This window comes from Cygnus olor, chromosome 16 (assembly GCF_009769625.2).
Source record: "Cygnus olor isolate bCygOlo1 chromosome 16, bCygOlo1.pri.v2, whole genome shotgun sequence".
Classification (NCBI taxonomy): domain Eukaryota; kingdom Metazoa; phylum Chordata; class Aves; order Anseriformes; family Anatidae; genus Cygnus; species Cygnus olor.
Window position 1 is genome coordinate 5789466 of NC_049184.1, and position 12120 is coordinate 5801585.

General features: G+C 56.0%; 1 protein-coding gene across 5 annotated transcripts; it reads right to left on the minus strand.

Moving 5' to 3' along the window:
* Window positions 1-804: 804 nt before the first annotated feature.
* On the minus strand, window positions 805-12066 carry PABPC1L (poly(A) binding protein cytoplasmic 1 like). Of its 5 annotated transcripts, none has more exons than XM_040575408.1 (16): window positions 11986-12066; window positions 11318-11532; window positions 10400-10593; window positions 9868-9983; window positions 8985-9124; window positions 8173-8267; window positions 7758-7895; window positions 7193-7288; window positions 6319-6585; window positions 5704-5794; window positions 5299-5424; window positions 4675-4811; window positions 4275-4368; window positions 3741-3871; window positions 2860-2949; window positions 805-2264 (listed from the first exon to the last, which is right to left on the minus strand). In XM_040575408.1, exons 2-15 carry the CDS (start codon window positions 11508-11510, stop codon window positions 2866-2868), a joined length of 1902 nt encoding a protein of 633 aa, XP_040431342.1. In that variant the 5' UTR covers window positions 11511-11532; window positions 11986-12066; the 3' UTR covers window positions 805-2264; window positions 2860-2865. The 5 variants fall into 5 exon arrangements, 3 of the variants coding, with proteins under 3 accessions (XP_040431342.1, XP_040431341.1, XP_040431343.1); XM_040575407.1 differs by having other exon boundaries at window positions 5299-5427; XR_005824763.1 differs by lacking the exons at window positions 805-2264; window positions 2860-2949; window positions 3741-3871; window positions 4275-4368; window positions 5704-5794 and having other exon boundaries at window positions 4676-4811.
* Window positions 12067-12120: the final 54 nt, after the last annotated feature.

Sequence of the window (12120 nt, forward strand, 5' to 3'; positions counted from 1 at the left end):
AGCTCTCCTTTTAACAGCCGTGCTGTTATCAGGACTGGCAGATACCTGCCCTGTTCAACTACACTTCCTTACAGTAGGTCCAAGCAGCAGCAATCACTCTCTCTCCCCCCTCTAAGCACAGAAAGCTTTTTTTTCCCCCCCTCTACCTTATCTCTAAGGCTTTCCCCACTGAAGTGCAATGCCACCAGATAGACACAGATCAAGCACAGCTACAAGACACCATGCTTCAAGCCCAGGGTCACTTCTGCCTGTGTCCCCTTCTGTTCCAGGAAGGGTGCTGCTATCTGCACACGCTGCTCCCCAGGCACACGAAGGTACTGCTATCCACACGGGCAGCTGGAGAGTGCCTGTCACAGAGGCATGCCTCCATCCGCCCTTTTCAGAAGGCGCAGCAACTACTCCAAGCTGGACTCACGTGTGCATTGTTGCTCCTGCCTCAACTTGCTAAAGCCTCAGACTCCCCGGAGGAGCTCAGAGAACTACTCTGAAAACTTTCCGGTATTGTCCTTGTCTCACTACACAGGGATCCAAGTGGCAAGTTTACCTTTCCACTTAAAAGTTTTAAAAACCCTGGTTTTTGATCATATCCTTTCTTAGGCTGTTCCGTACTCTGCCTCTTCCTGCACCCCCCACTCTGACTTCCCTCTAGCTTTACAGCTGTCTTCCTGAGCCAAGGCATCCAGCACTGTCAGTGGTGGCACAGGCACATCTCAACTGATCCGTTGCACCTGAACAACCATTTCAGACTCAAATTAGGCAACAACAGAATTAATTTTACTTGTACAATTCTGTCCCAGCTCCTTATATGCACAACTGAGACGCAATTTGCATTTTTCTCCTCCTGTGCAAATAGATTTAGTCCTTTGTAGACTTATCAGTGAGATGTTTAAGTAGTATACAGTTCAGGCTGGGGGGCATCCTCTGTAACAAAAAGAAATACTTAAGGAGATCAGAGCAGGAATGAAGAAAAGCCCCAGGAAAGAATCCCAGCTGAGCAGAACATATACCATGGAAGAGCAAATATGTAAGTGCTATTAAAATGCTGGAAGGAAAACAAGAGGTAGGAGGGATGAATCAGCAACGAGCTGAAGTCAGGGTATGATACAGCACAGAAGCAAGCCCAAGAGAGCAGCACCAGCACACATGCTGGATAGAAAGCAGGTAGCTTGTGCTGATGGAGGTGTGCTCCTATAGACTAGGAAAAGCAGTCAAATAAGGTCAATACATTGACAGCACCAAGGAGCCTCCAGGGAATGGAATTCCATTCCTAAATAGGAAGAGCAAAGCATTAAGGCCAGGATGACTATAGCAACTGCAGCATGCTCCAGGAGAGGCTGAGAGCACAGAAGACAGCAATAACAGGCCTCGATGCCCAGGAGCAGAGCATCCCACTGAGCCAGGGTGCAATTATCAGTGTTTTCAGTCCTTGAAATTGGTCAGAAAAACCCATGGGAGAAGCAAGTTCTGATTTACAGATTTTGGTCACAGTATCTCAAGCTGGGTCTTGTGCACCAGAGCCACGCAGTATGATGACCAGAAGGTACTCAGTCCCAGTACTCTGCAGGCATACAAGCTCTGTTACAAAGGAAAAACCGCAAGAGGATGAAGCCTTTTAAAAGAAAATTAAAAGGGCTAGCTAGAAAGGATAAGAATGGAAGTGGATGCTGTGAAATTTGCTCAAAGTCACCCTTTGAGAGTGGAAGGATCAGGAGAGCTGTTGGCCAGCAATTTGTTCGTTTAATCCTACACAGCAGTTCCTGTCCCTGAGCCAGCTCTGGGGACTGCCACCCTGCCAACACCACAAGCTTCAAGCACTAATTACAACAGCTTGGCTTGAGTCTGTCCCTCCACCTGCATGAAACAGACACAGCATTTGCTGCCCTTCTGCAAAGGAAACTAACCCATGCTTTGGGGAGTGGAAGCATCAGCTCTTTATTAGTGTCAGCTACAGGAACAAGTAAAACTACAGAACCCAATCAATTCACTAAAAGGATGATTCATCTGCGCTTGTCATTTCCTGGGCAACTGAACTGGGCTGGGTTCCACGCTACATCTCACAAGACACTTTCAGAAGAGAAGAGAATTAACTTTGGAATTTTTATACAGGTGCAGGGAGGAAGCAGCAAGGTTTACAATACGCACAAGAAAACAGGATGGGGCATTGAAGGCAGACCAGTGTCGCTATACAGTCATAATTCCAGAAGCACGGCGGGGTGGCTGCTGTTGTTCTGCCAAGGCAATGTTGTCAGGACTTGCTCCCAATCCTAGTTAGAAAAAACACAAAGAACGCACATATGTAATTTTCAGCCGCTAGAAGAACAATTTGATCCAGACAAGAATTCACAGGTCATCTCTGAACTTGGATTAATTCGGCGTTTCCTTGTGATCACAAGTCAAAAAAATTATCACCTTCAAAGGGGGAATTGCTTGCTGATGAGTCTGTCCCACGCTCAGCAGCAGGGCTGGCTCTCCTGATCTATCCCATGCAGGAGCACCAACATTTTTTAAGCGTATCTGCTGACAAGGTTCTGCAGCACCAGCAGGGAAGTCCTAGGAGAGGTTGTGCCAGTCCCCCCAAGGAGGGCAGAAAAGCGAGGTCCTTCCCTCTGTTCCTTCCTGGCAGCACAGGTGTTGCCCTCATGAACACAAGGGGAAGGGGGCAAGGAAAGGACCACACAGAACTATGTTGTTGCAGTACAATTAAGTCTGGAAAATGGAGGATGAATCACATGATTTAAAGTGGAGTATTACAGTATATACAGCCTCACTTGGTCTGCACAAGAAACCCAATCCCCAGCTTCAGTCATAAGCCACAGACCCCGAGCGCACGCCAGCTCCCGCAGCCACCCCCGCACCTACCTGGGCTCACTGCAGGAACGCCGCCGCGCTGCCCTTGTGCGACGTCTCGGTGGCCTGGTGCGCCTGGAGAACAGCCACAGCTTCCTCGATCTGCGCAGAGAGCACAAGTTGGGGAAGAGAGGAGCTGCTTTGACACAGGATCACACTGCACAAGAACTGCAGTGCTCCAGGTCTCAGTGCAGCCCCCGCACAAGCCCCACTTCTAGGGGGTAAGGGGATTAATAAAAACAACAACAATAAATCTAAGTCCATTGCTTCTGCTAGAACGTGGATCAGCCCACGGACATCTTCTGCCTCCTCCCTAAGGAAGGGCTGGGGCATTTCTCCTTTTCTGTAGGAGTCACAGAAGGCCAGAGTGAACTCAAGCTTCTCCATAGGCGAAGCTGCCCAGCAGCACCCAGCAGAGCCTAGGCTCCTCTGAAAGTGCCAGCAGAACGGTGAAAGTGCATCCTGCCTCCGAGCAGCAACAAGGCAATGCAGTTAATTCCTTGCGACTGTTTTAATGGGAACCGGAAGCTAAACATTCACCGGGATTAAAAACAGAACTAAGTAAAAACCGTTTCCCTATTTCATTCTGGGGAGCAATGCTCACCCTGCCTTCTCCCCTTCTCGCTTCCTATCCACCTCCAAACCACCCCTAGGGCTTGGCCGTGCTTACAGAGCTGCTCTGAGCTCTTCTTGCTGAAAGCAGGCAGACGTGATCAGCCTGGGGCCCTGTCTGTCTGTCTTTCACTGTACAGAGGCAGCTACTTTATCTTTCTATGGATATCAAGTCCTTGACCCATCTTCTGGGCCACAGCCACCTTCCCTCATTTAGTGTTTGCAGCAGCACATACTTTGCCCTCGGGACGTGATGTGCTTGGGCACCGAGTGCCCCCTACCTTGGAGTGCAGGGAGTCGGGGGACTCCAGGAGGAGCAGCAGCTCCGAGTTGTCGATCTCCAGCAGCATCCCCGTGATCTTGCCAGCCAGCGAGGCGTGCATCGCGTGGATCAGAGGGTAGAGGCGCTCACCTGCTCCGAGCACCGGGGAGGACATCAGTGAGCACTATACAAGACCTCCGGTGGTTTCAAACCCCGTGCAAGCCCCCCTGCCCTCCCAGCTCTGTGCTCCCCTCTCCCCTACCCAAACTACTCTGCTCCCAACCCTCCCTTAGGCAGGGAGGGTTTCGGCACACGGAGGGAAGCTGCCAGGTGAAGCAGGCACCAGCTGCAGGAGTTGGGCAGCACAGGCACCATGGAGCTCTGCCACATCCTTCCCTTTTTTTTTTTTTTTAAAGCAGCATATTATCAGAGCAATCCAACAAGGGCATTCTCCTTGCAGCTAAGTTTTCCCTGGTGCATTTAAGTCTGCCTGCCTGTGCACGCAGCCCCGTGGTCAGGCAGCAGGACCTCCTCCGGCAGCAGGGACACCCACCTATCATTTGCTTCTGCTCCTGAGGAGGGGCTGCTGCAAGCATGGATGCTGTCAGCGGCTCCTGCCCCTGGACATGCACAGCGGGTTCTCCCACCTGGATAAAGCAACGCAGAGAGCAGCGATCAGGCTGGAAGCAATGCACAAGTTCACCAGCGTGCAGCAACGGTGCTGGTCCCTGGGTGCAGCGGCGAGTTTCACCCTTCAGAGCTGCTGCTGCAAGCTCTGGCACTGCCTACTTGTACCCCAACGCCAGCTTTTAGGAAAACCAGAGCCAGGCATCGCCTCCACATTGCTGCAGGACCCAGATCTGCAGCCCCAGGAAAGGAACCCATCGCACCAGTTATAACCAGAGCCGCGGGGATCCCACAAGGAGCACGCCCACGGCGCAGGCGGGCGCTACCTGCGGGGCCCCGGGCGGCACGCTGCCCAGCGGCTGGATGTTCCTCACGGCCGGCGAGTACTTGTACTGCGGGGCGCCCCGCGGCAGGGTGGGCGAGGAGGGCACCCGGGCGCTGACCGTCTGCGTCCCTATGTTGGCTGCAAGAGGGAGGGATGAGACGGTTAAAAACACACCCACACCCAGCTGAACCCTGCCACGGGCTCAAACAGCCCCCAAGACAAAGGCAGCATCCCCAGGATGGGCGCTGCCCTCCCGCCCACTGGTCTGGGCAGAGGGCAGGAGCTGGCCAAGGCACCCACATCTCACCCCCCTAGAGACCCCCTTGTCAGGCCACAGCTCCAAGCAGCCCTGACACGAGCGGGTTTTTCTGGAGTCAGCCTCGGCAGCAGGTGAGAACCTCTGAGCACTGAGCCATGGCTGTATCACCATCTTTAAAGAGCAGCGCCCAACACAACCAGTCCGGTGCCACAGACCTACCCCTTTACCTGAACGACCACAGCATTCCCCAGAATTTACTGGGGACACTGCTCCAGCCCCAGCACCACCCAAACTCCCCCACGAGCAGTCACACTATCCCTGCACACCCAGCACGGCGGGGCCTGAGCCGGGTCCCCCTGCGCTCACCCACTCTCTGGGCCTGGGGGGGCACGCGAGGCACTTGGGTGGACGCCTGTCTCATGGTGCTGATGTTGGACAGCAGGCGCCGGGGCTGCACGGCAGCTCTCAGGATGGGGGTGGCTGAAGGATACGCTGCTGGAGAGATGGAGCACAATTAGCGAGGCTGCCGGGTAGAAATAAGTGTGGAAGAGATGCTGGGAAGGGGCCGTGGCTGGGAAAAGCCTCCATGGGCAACCCGAGCCCCAGTGCCTGTCACCAGTGAGCCCCGCACCAAGGTACCGCCTGCTTTCCCAAGCACTGACTTCCCGTGGCTGCACGTTTTTACATTTTGTGGTGTTTTTAGAGAGCCCTCGGTCCCCAGCGCGGCCCAGCTGGCCCCGAGCACCCGTGGGGACAGACGGACGCACTCACGGGGAGGCCGGGAGGGCTGCGCACTCCAGCGAGTGGCGGGGCGGACGGGGACAACTGGGCTGGGGCTGTAGAAAGTAGCTCTGGTTTGTGGCTACGGAGGGAGAACACGTTATATCCAAGGTGACCCGGGAGCTGAGCCACGTCAGATCAGCACAGAGCAGCATCTCAGCAGCCACCACAGACAGGTGAGCCAAAACCACGCTCTGCAGCATGCCAAAGCTTTTTTAAAGATCTTAAAGATCTGCTTCCAGTCCTGACAACTGCGTTTCCTCCAGCACATCCACTTATCTCCTCCCCACAGGCTTTTGCACGCCTCTAACCCTTCTCCCTCCCCTCATTTCATTACTGGGCTCTTTCTCCACATTTGAACCTTCACACCAAACTTCTCCTTGGTGATCCACCAAATACCCGGCCCATAGCTGGAGCACCTCAAGCCAGCCTTTCCACAAGCCCTGCCGCTGACTCGGCAGCTGGGCACCACCAGCAGCCGGCACACACACAGCTCTGCACAAAACGGAGACGTGCTCCTGGACCTGATCGCCCACCTCCCCCAGCACACGGCAAATTCGGGTCCCCAGGCAAGGCTGTCACCGCAGGACGGGAGCGGGGACTCACCTGAGGGATGGGGGGTAGGAAGTACCCCGGGGGGGGCTGGAAGGAGCCAAGGAGGGGGCCGGGCAGGGCCCTCATGGTAGCTAATCGCTGCATGTACTGGTTGGTGAGAATTGCTTTCCGCTCCTCTTTCCTTTGGGCGAGGGCGACGTAGAGAGGCTTAGTGCTGACGATCCGCCCGTTCATTTCGGTCACGGCCTTGGTAGCCTCTTCTGGGGAGGAAAAACATACAAAGCCAAACCCTTTGCTGTGGCCACCCTCTGTCATCACCTAAAATTGGATTAGAACAACACAGCTAAGTCCACACATCAGCACGGCCACCCGCGAAGCACCCCGTGGGGCCCCCCCCAGCACCCACACCCCAGGCGGGACGGGTCGGCACGGGGTGCTCCCATGGCTGGGCTGGGCTCACAAGGGTAGATTACCCCAGGGAAGGGGAGGACACAATGGGATGAAACCCAAAGGTTCGCTAAACACCAAGGTCAGTCTGGGCCAGCCCAAGACCTGCGACCTGTGACCTTCCACAGGGTCTGTGCCAAGCCCTGCAGGACCCAGAGATGCTCTGGCATCTGCTGCTTGCTCGTGAGCAAGTGAGGGTTGCATGCTGTCACGTCAGTGCAGAACCACGTGAGCAACCGTGCGGTATTGAGAAGGATCCTCTTTTCAAGTGCCACATCCTGCGCTCAGCAGGGCTGGGATAACTCAGCAAGGTTACAAAGTACTTGCTGAATCAGTAAGCGTTGGACACAAGTGACACATCCTTCACGCTTGGCTTGAGATACAAGCCAGCAGCAGGGAGCTCTAGCTCAACAGGACGACTGTCCTGACCCCTTTCCAAGGGCTGAACGTGCCGGCCAGCCCAGCCCTGGCCCCTCACCTTCGCGCTGGTGATGGTGCCGTAGGGAGAGAACTCCTTCCTCAGCCGCTCGTCGTCTATCCCATCGTCCAGGTTCTTCACATACAGGTTGACCCCCTGCAAACAGGCAGAAAAGCGGCTTGGCCTCCTCCAGAAGGTACAGCGGGCTCCCAAGATTTACAGCAGCTTTTATAGCTGACGTTTCGTCAGCGGCTTAGCCAAGAAGTGGGACAACCCAAAAATACTCCAGTGAGATCAGTGACTTGAAGAGGAGCCAGGGCTGTGCGTGTGCTGTGCCCGCAGGGGAGATGCCCTGAGCAAAGCGGGGCTCGGGTCACTGCTATGAAGTTGCTCCAAGAGCTCAGGAAACCTCCTAATTTCCAGACTAATATTTTATTTCTGGAAAAAAGCAGGCCTGTTTGTTCACCCGTCAACACTACCCTGCATTTAGATCTCTCCCCTCTTTGCTGATACTGCTTCCCTGGACATTAAGGATAGTGACCAGAGCCCGGCGTGGGTACTTGCATCGAAAAGGACGCATCCATGGTGTGGGTCCTCAGGACGCAGCGTCCCACTCCTCTCTTACCTGGTACCTGCTCACTCGCTCCTGCTTGATCTGCTCAAATTTCCGTTTCAGCTCGCTCTGCCGCTCCAGCCGCTTCTGTGCCCGGCCCACGTACACCACCCGCCCGTTGATCTCCTTCCCGTTCATGTCGGCCACGGCCTGCCAGCAGAAAGCACGGCTCTGAGCAGCGCAGACCCCAGCCCAGCCCCACCACGAGCAGAGACCTCCCCAGGCGAGCGCAGGGCAGGGGCTTTGCTCTCACAGAGCCCCCACCAAGGGCTGGCCCTCGCGGGTGCTGCCCGTCCAGGCACCCACGCTGGCACCCAGACCAGCAGATCCCCACCCGAGGACAGGGGAGGTCCCGGCAGGTGACCAGCTGGGACAGCCGACAGGCAGCCGAGCTGCCACTGCCTCGCCCCAGTGATTTGCGGCTTGCCTTCTGGGCTTCTTCGTGCTTCTCGAAGTTCACAAACCCAAAGCCCTTCGAGCGGCCAGAGCTGTCCATCATGACTTTGACGCTCAGAGTCTTTCCTGCAAGAGGGAAGGAGAGATTGTTCTATAAAAGGGTGCCCACCCGGGGCACAGGAGCAGGCAAAGCCACCACGAGGCACCGGTGCGGTGAGGAGATCAGTCGAGTGGCAGGAGGAGCTGCTGGATCCCTGCTGCCACACGGGAAATGGAGGCTGCGGGGTGGACAGCACAATCCCTCCCCCCAGGGTGCAGCTCACATTGCCACTGGCTTTTTGGGCCCTATGGCCAGAAGTTCTCATCTCCCTTCATATATGAAGGCACACATGGGACACTGCTGTGCTAACGCATGGACTGCACTAAGCCCTGGTGCAAGAGGCATCCTCCAGTAACAGGCTGAACTGGGAAAGCCACTTTTGCTTTAGAAGAGACTTAACATCTCTTATTTTCGTGGCTCCTATAACCAGTATGCTGTTTTCAAGACAGTTTCAAAAACAAAAATCAAAACCTGCAAACCCACGAAACTTTTATTGGGAAGGAAGTGGCTCCAAAAAAAAAGAGAACACCTAGTAGTATCCTCTATCATTACAGGAAAGTGCACATGACATCCTGACAACTTAAGTCACTGCAGTCCTGTGGCCACACGGTGTTTAAGCAAAGCAGATCACATCAAGATAAGGGCTCTGTATTCCAGCCAAGCATTCTCCCCGTCTTCTTTGCAGTTGCCCCAGCACCAGTTTACCAGACATTAGGATATTTGGCTTCAACAACCACACTCACCAAACTTGGAGAATATTTCCCGCAGTCTGTCATCATCCATGTCATCCCCAAAGTTCTTGATGTAGACGTTGGTGAACTCCGTTGCCCTAGCCCCAAACTCTGCATCGCGCTCTTTGCGGGATTTGAAGTGGCCAACAAACCTGCAGGAAGCAAGCAGAGGCCCATGAACTCCCCATGTCCTTTGTAGAGGGAAAAGAGAGGCATCTGTCTTGGTAGGGGCCAGGAGAGACCCTCGCGCTTCAGGCACCACCTGGGTCACCATAAGCCACCAAGTGTTTCACACCCAGCACCTCCAGACCCCACTGAAGCAGGGTGAGCACTGATACGGGCTGCAGCCCCGTCCTGGGCACAGCCAGGGGTATCACACAGAAAAAAAAAAAAAAAAGAGAATGCCACCACATTTCAGCTCTTTCTCTGAAGTTATCACCAAGCCCTTCAGGGAGCTGCTTGCCTCCACAAAAAAGGGATGTACAGAAGCAGCCCACAAGATCTGAGATGATGCAATATCAGCAGAGGGCTGGAGAACAACCAGACCTCTTCCTGCCCCAGATTATCTGACCCCTGATAGCAGCGATTGAGGACCAGCCCTGCTTGGCGGGCATTCATTACACTGCCTCAGCAGTAAAACACAGCCCTGGGTCAGGCTCCTTCCCCACCACCAGGAACAACTCAAAACCACGATCACACTTCCATCAGCATGGACCACAAATGACTCACAGCTCCGGAAAGCAGAGCTGTAACGCTTAACCAGGAAGGGAAGAGAGGAGACACCGAGGGCAGGAGTCAGCAGCCTGAGCAGGGCACGTGTTTGCTCACAAGCACGCACCAAGCTGAGGGAGGAGTGCCACGGCAGGCCCAGGGACGCTCCTCCTCCCACACTTACACCTTGCGGTCGTTGAGCAGCATCCCGTTCATGGTCTCGATGGCCCGAGTTGCTGCCTCCTGAGTCTCAAAATGAACAAAGCCATAGCCACGGGATCCGTTTTCATCACAGACCACCTACAACAGCAGGGCAAGGAGAAGTTAAAAAAAAAAAAAGTAAAAACCACAGATGGTAGTTTTCTCCCTACTTACACACAAGTAGGTCTCAGGAAAGCCCACCCTCCTTCCCCAGGGGCGTTACCCTCCCCTGACATCCCGCTCCCACAGCGGCAGAGCGGCGTTCAGGTGCTCACAGGTTGCAGGTCAGGGACCACGAGGAAAAGAGAGGGGGTGGGTGCAGGGAGGAAAAGCACCCTGTCCCCACGGGAAACACAGGGCCTTGTGGCTTCCATCCAGGCAAAGGGTGGGAATTCAGAGGAAATTTAGGAAGAAAAGCAGGAAAGTGAGTTTCAACTGATGGGAATGCACTGCCGAGAACTTGGGGAAGCTCTGCAGCAAGCCCCCTTCTCCGCAGCACAGCCGCAGACACATACCTTGCAGGACAGGATGTTCCCAAAGGCCGAGAACGTGTCGTACAGGGCTTTGTTATCAATGGAGTCATCCAGATTCTTGATAAATACATTTCCAACCCCTGATTTCCTGAGCCCGGGGTCTCGCTGGGACCACATGATACGGATAGGCCGGCCTTTGATCACCTCGAAGTTCATGGTGTCCAGGGCTCGCTCAGCTGGCAAAGAGGTGAGCACAAAGAGAGAGAACGGTCACAGAGATGGACCTCCTTCCCCGTCCTACAGCACGCGAGACAGACACAGGAATCGGGGACACTGCTGGGCACCTCATTAAGCCAAACGAGGCAGGAGGCCTCAGCACATTCCAGAAGCACCTGGCAGCAGAGCATTAATTTCGCTGCAAGCTCAAGTTTGGCCGATGCCCAAGTCATTTACTGGGTAACGACTCTGGTCTCCAGGGCAACTAACCCAACACCTTCCCATCGCTGCTGCCTCCCTCCAAAATAAGTCTCCTTGTGGGTAATTCTGCCATTCAGCGCTGTATTGCTGCAGTCAGCAGGGTGAGAAGGCCCTGCCTGCCAGCAGGGACATCAGGAAGGGGACCTCGCTTCTCCTTGGCACGAGCAAGCAGGGCAGAAGGGGTTTCAGTGCCCTTCCCCATGAGCTCAGAGGGAGGAGACTCTTGCAATTCCCTTCTTCTCCCCTTGAAGGAACCCAAAGCCCTGCTGCTGCGTCATCTCCCAGTCCCTGAGATGGGCAATCACCCAGCCACAGGAGAAGAGAGCACAGACTGGGGTTAACTGCAACCAGAACCCAGCCTCAGCAGGATATCAGCAGCCCTAGCAGCTGACGCATCCCCTCAGACAACTGCCGACCCCACTCCTCTCGCACCACCCCAAAGGCATAAGGCAGCCCCTCGGGGCCACCCTACACAGGGCTCACCATCCGCCGGCTGCTGGAAGTTTATGTAGGCGTAGCCCAGCGATCGGCGCGTGGCAACATCCCGGCAGACCCGGATGGACATGATGGGCCCGGCGGGCGAGAACTTCTCGTAGAGCATGGCTTCGGTCACGTCTGGGTGGAGGTCCCCCACGTAGAGAGAGGCTAACGGGTAGCCGGGGCCGCTGGCATTCATGGCGTTCAACTGCAAAGCTCAGCTGCGAAGGGAGACGGGTTTGAGACGCAGAGCGTGGGTTTGGGGTCAGAGCAGCCCTTCCCCATGAGAGACCTCCATGGGATGAGAAGCCCCAGAGCACAACACAGCGGGGTGCGAAGCTGTGAGGAGACACCAGCCAACGCTAGGACCCCTCAGAGAACAGAAGCGCAGCTCCCAGCTGGAAGCACACCTCCGGGGCTCCTACCTGAGAGCCCCAAACCCCCCGGGACTTATTAAAACGCCCCGCGGACGCTGAGGGGAGAGGCACGGGGGGAGGGGGGGGGGGAAGATGCACCGGGGGACCCCCGGCTGCAGCCGAGGGCTGAGGGGAGGCCGGGGCCACGAAGGGGGCCGGGGGAGAGGCCCGGGGAGGCGGGGGCCCGATCCCCGCGGGCACGGAGGGGCTGTGCGGGGCTGCGAGGAGGCTGTGGGGCCCCCCCGTCCCCTCACTCACGACGAGCAGCTCCGGCGGCTCCGCTCGCAGCACCGCTCCCGCTGCGGCTGCCGCCAGCCCCCGCCTCTTCCCGCGGCGGCGCCGGGGGCGGGCCGGGGCCGGGGCCCTCCCCGGGGCCTTCCCCGCCCTCCGGCG

Coding starts and splice junctions, on each gene's coding strand:
- PABPC1L (XM_040575407.1), bottom strand. CDS start 11,510: ATGAATGCCAGCGGCCCCGGCTACCCGTTAGCCTCTCTCTACGTGGGG. Junction 9,984..10,399: donor GGAACATCCTGTCCTGCAAG/GTATGTGTCTGC, acceptor CTGCTGTTGTAG/GTGGTCTGTGATGAAAACGG. Junction 7,896..8,172: donor AGCACGAAGAAGCCCAGAAG/GCAAGCCGCAAA, acceptor TTCTGCTGGCAG/GCCGTGGCCGACATGAACGG.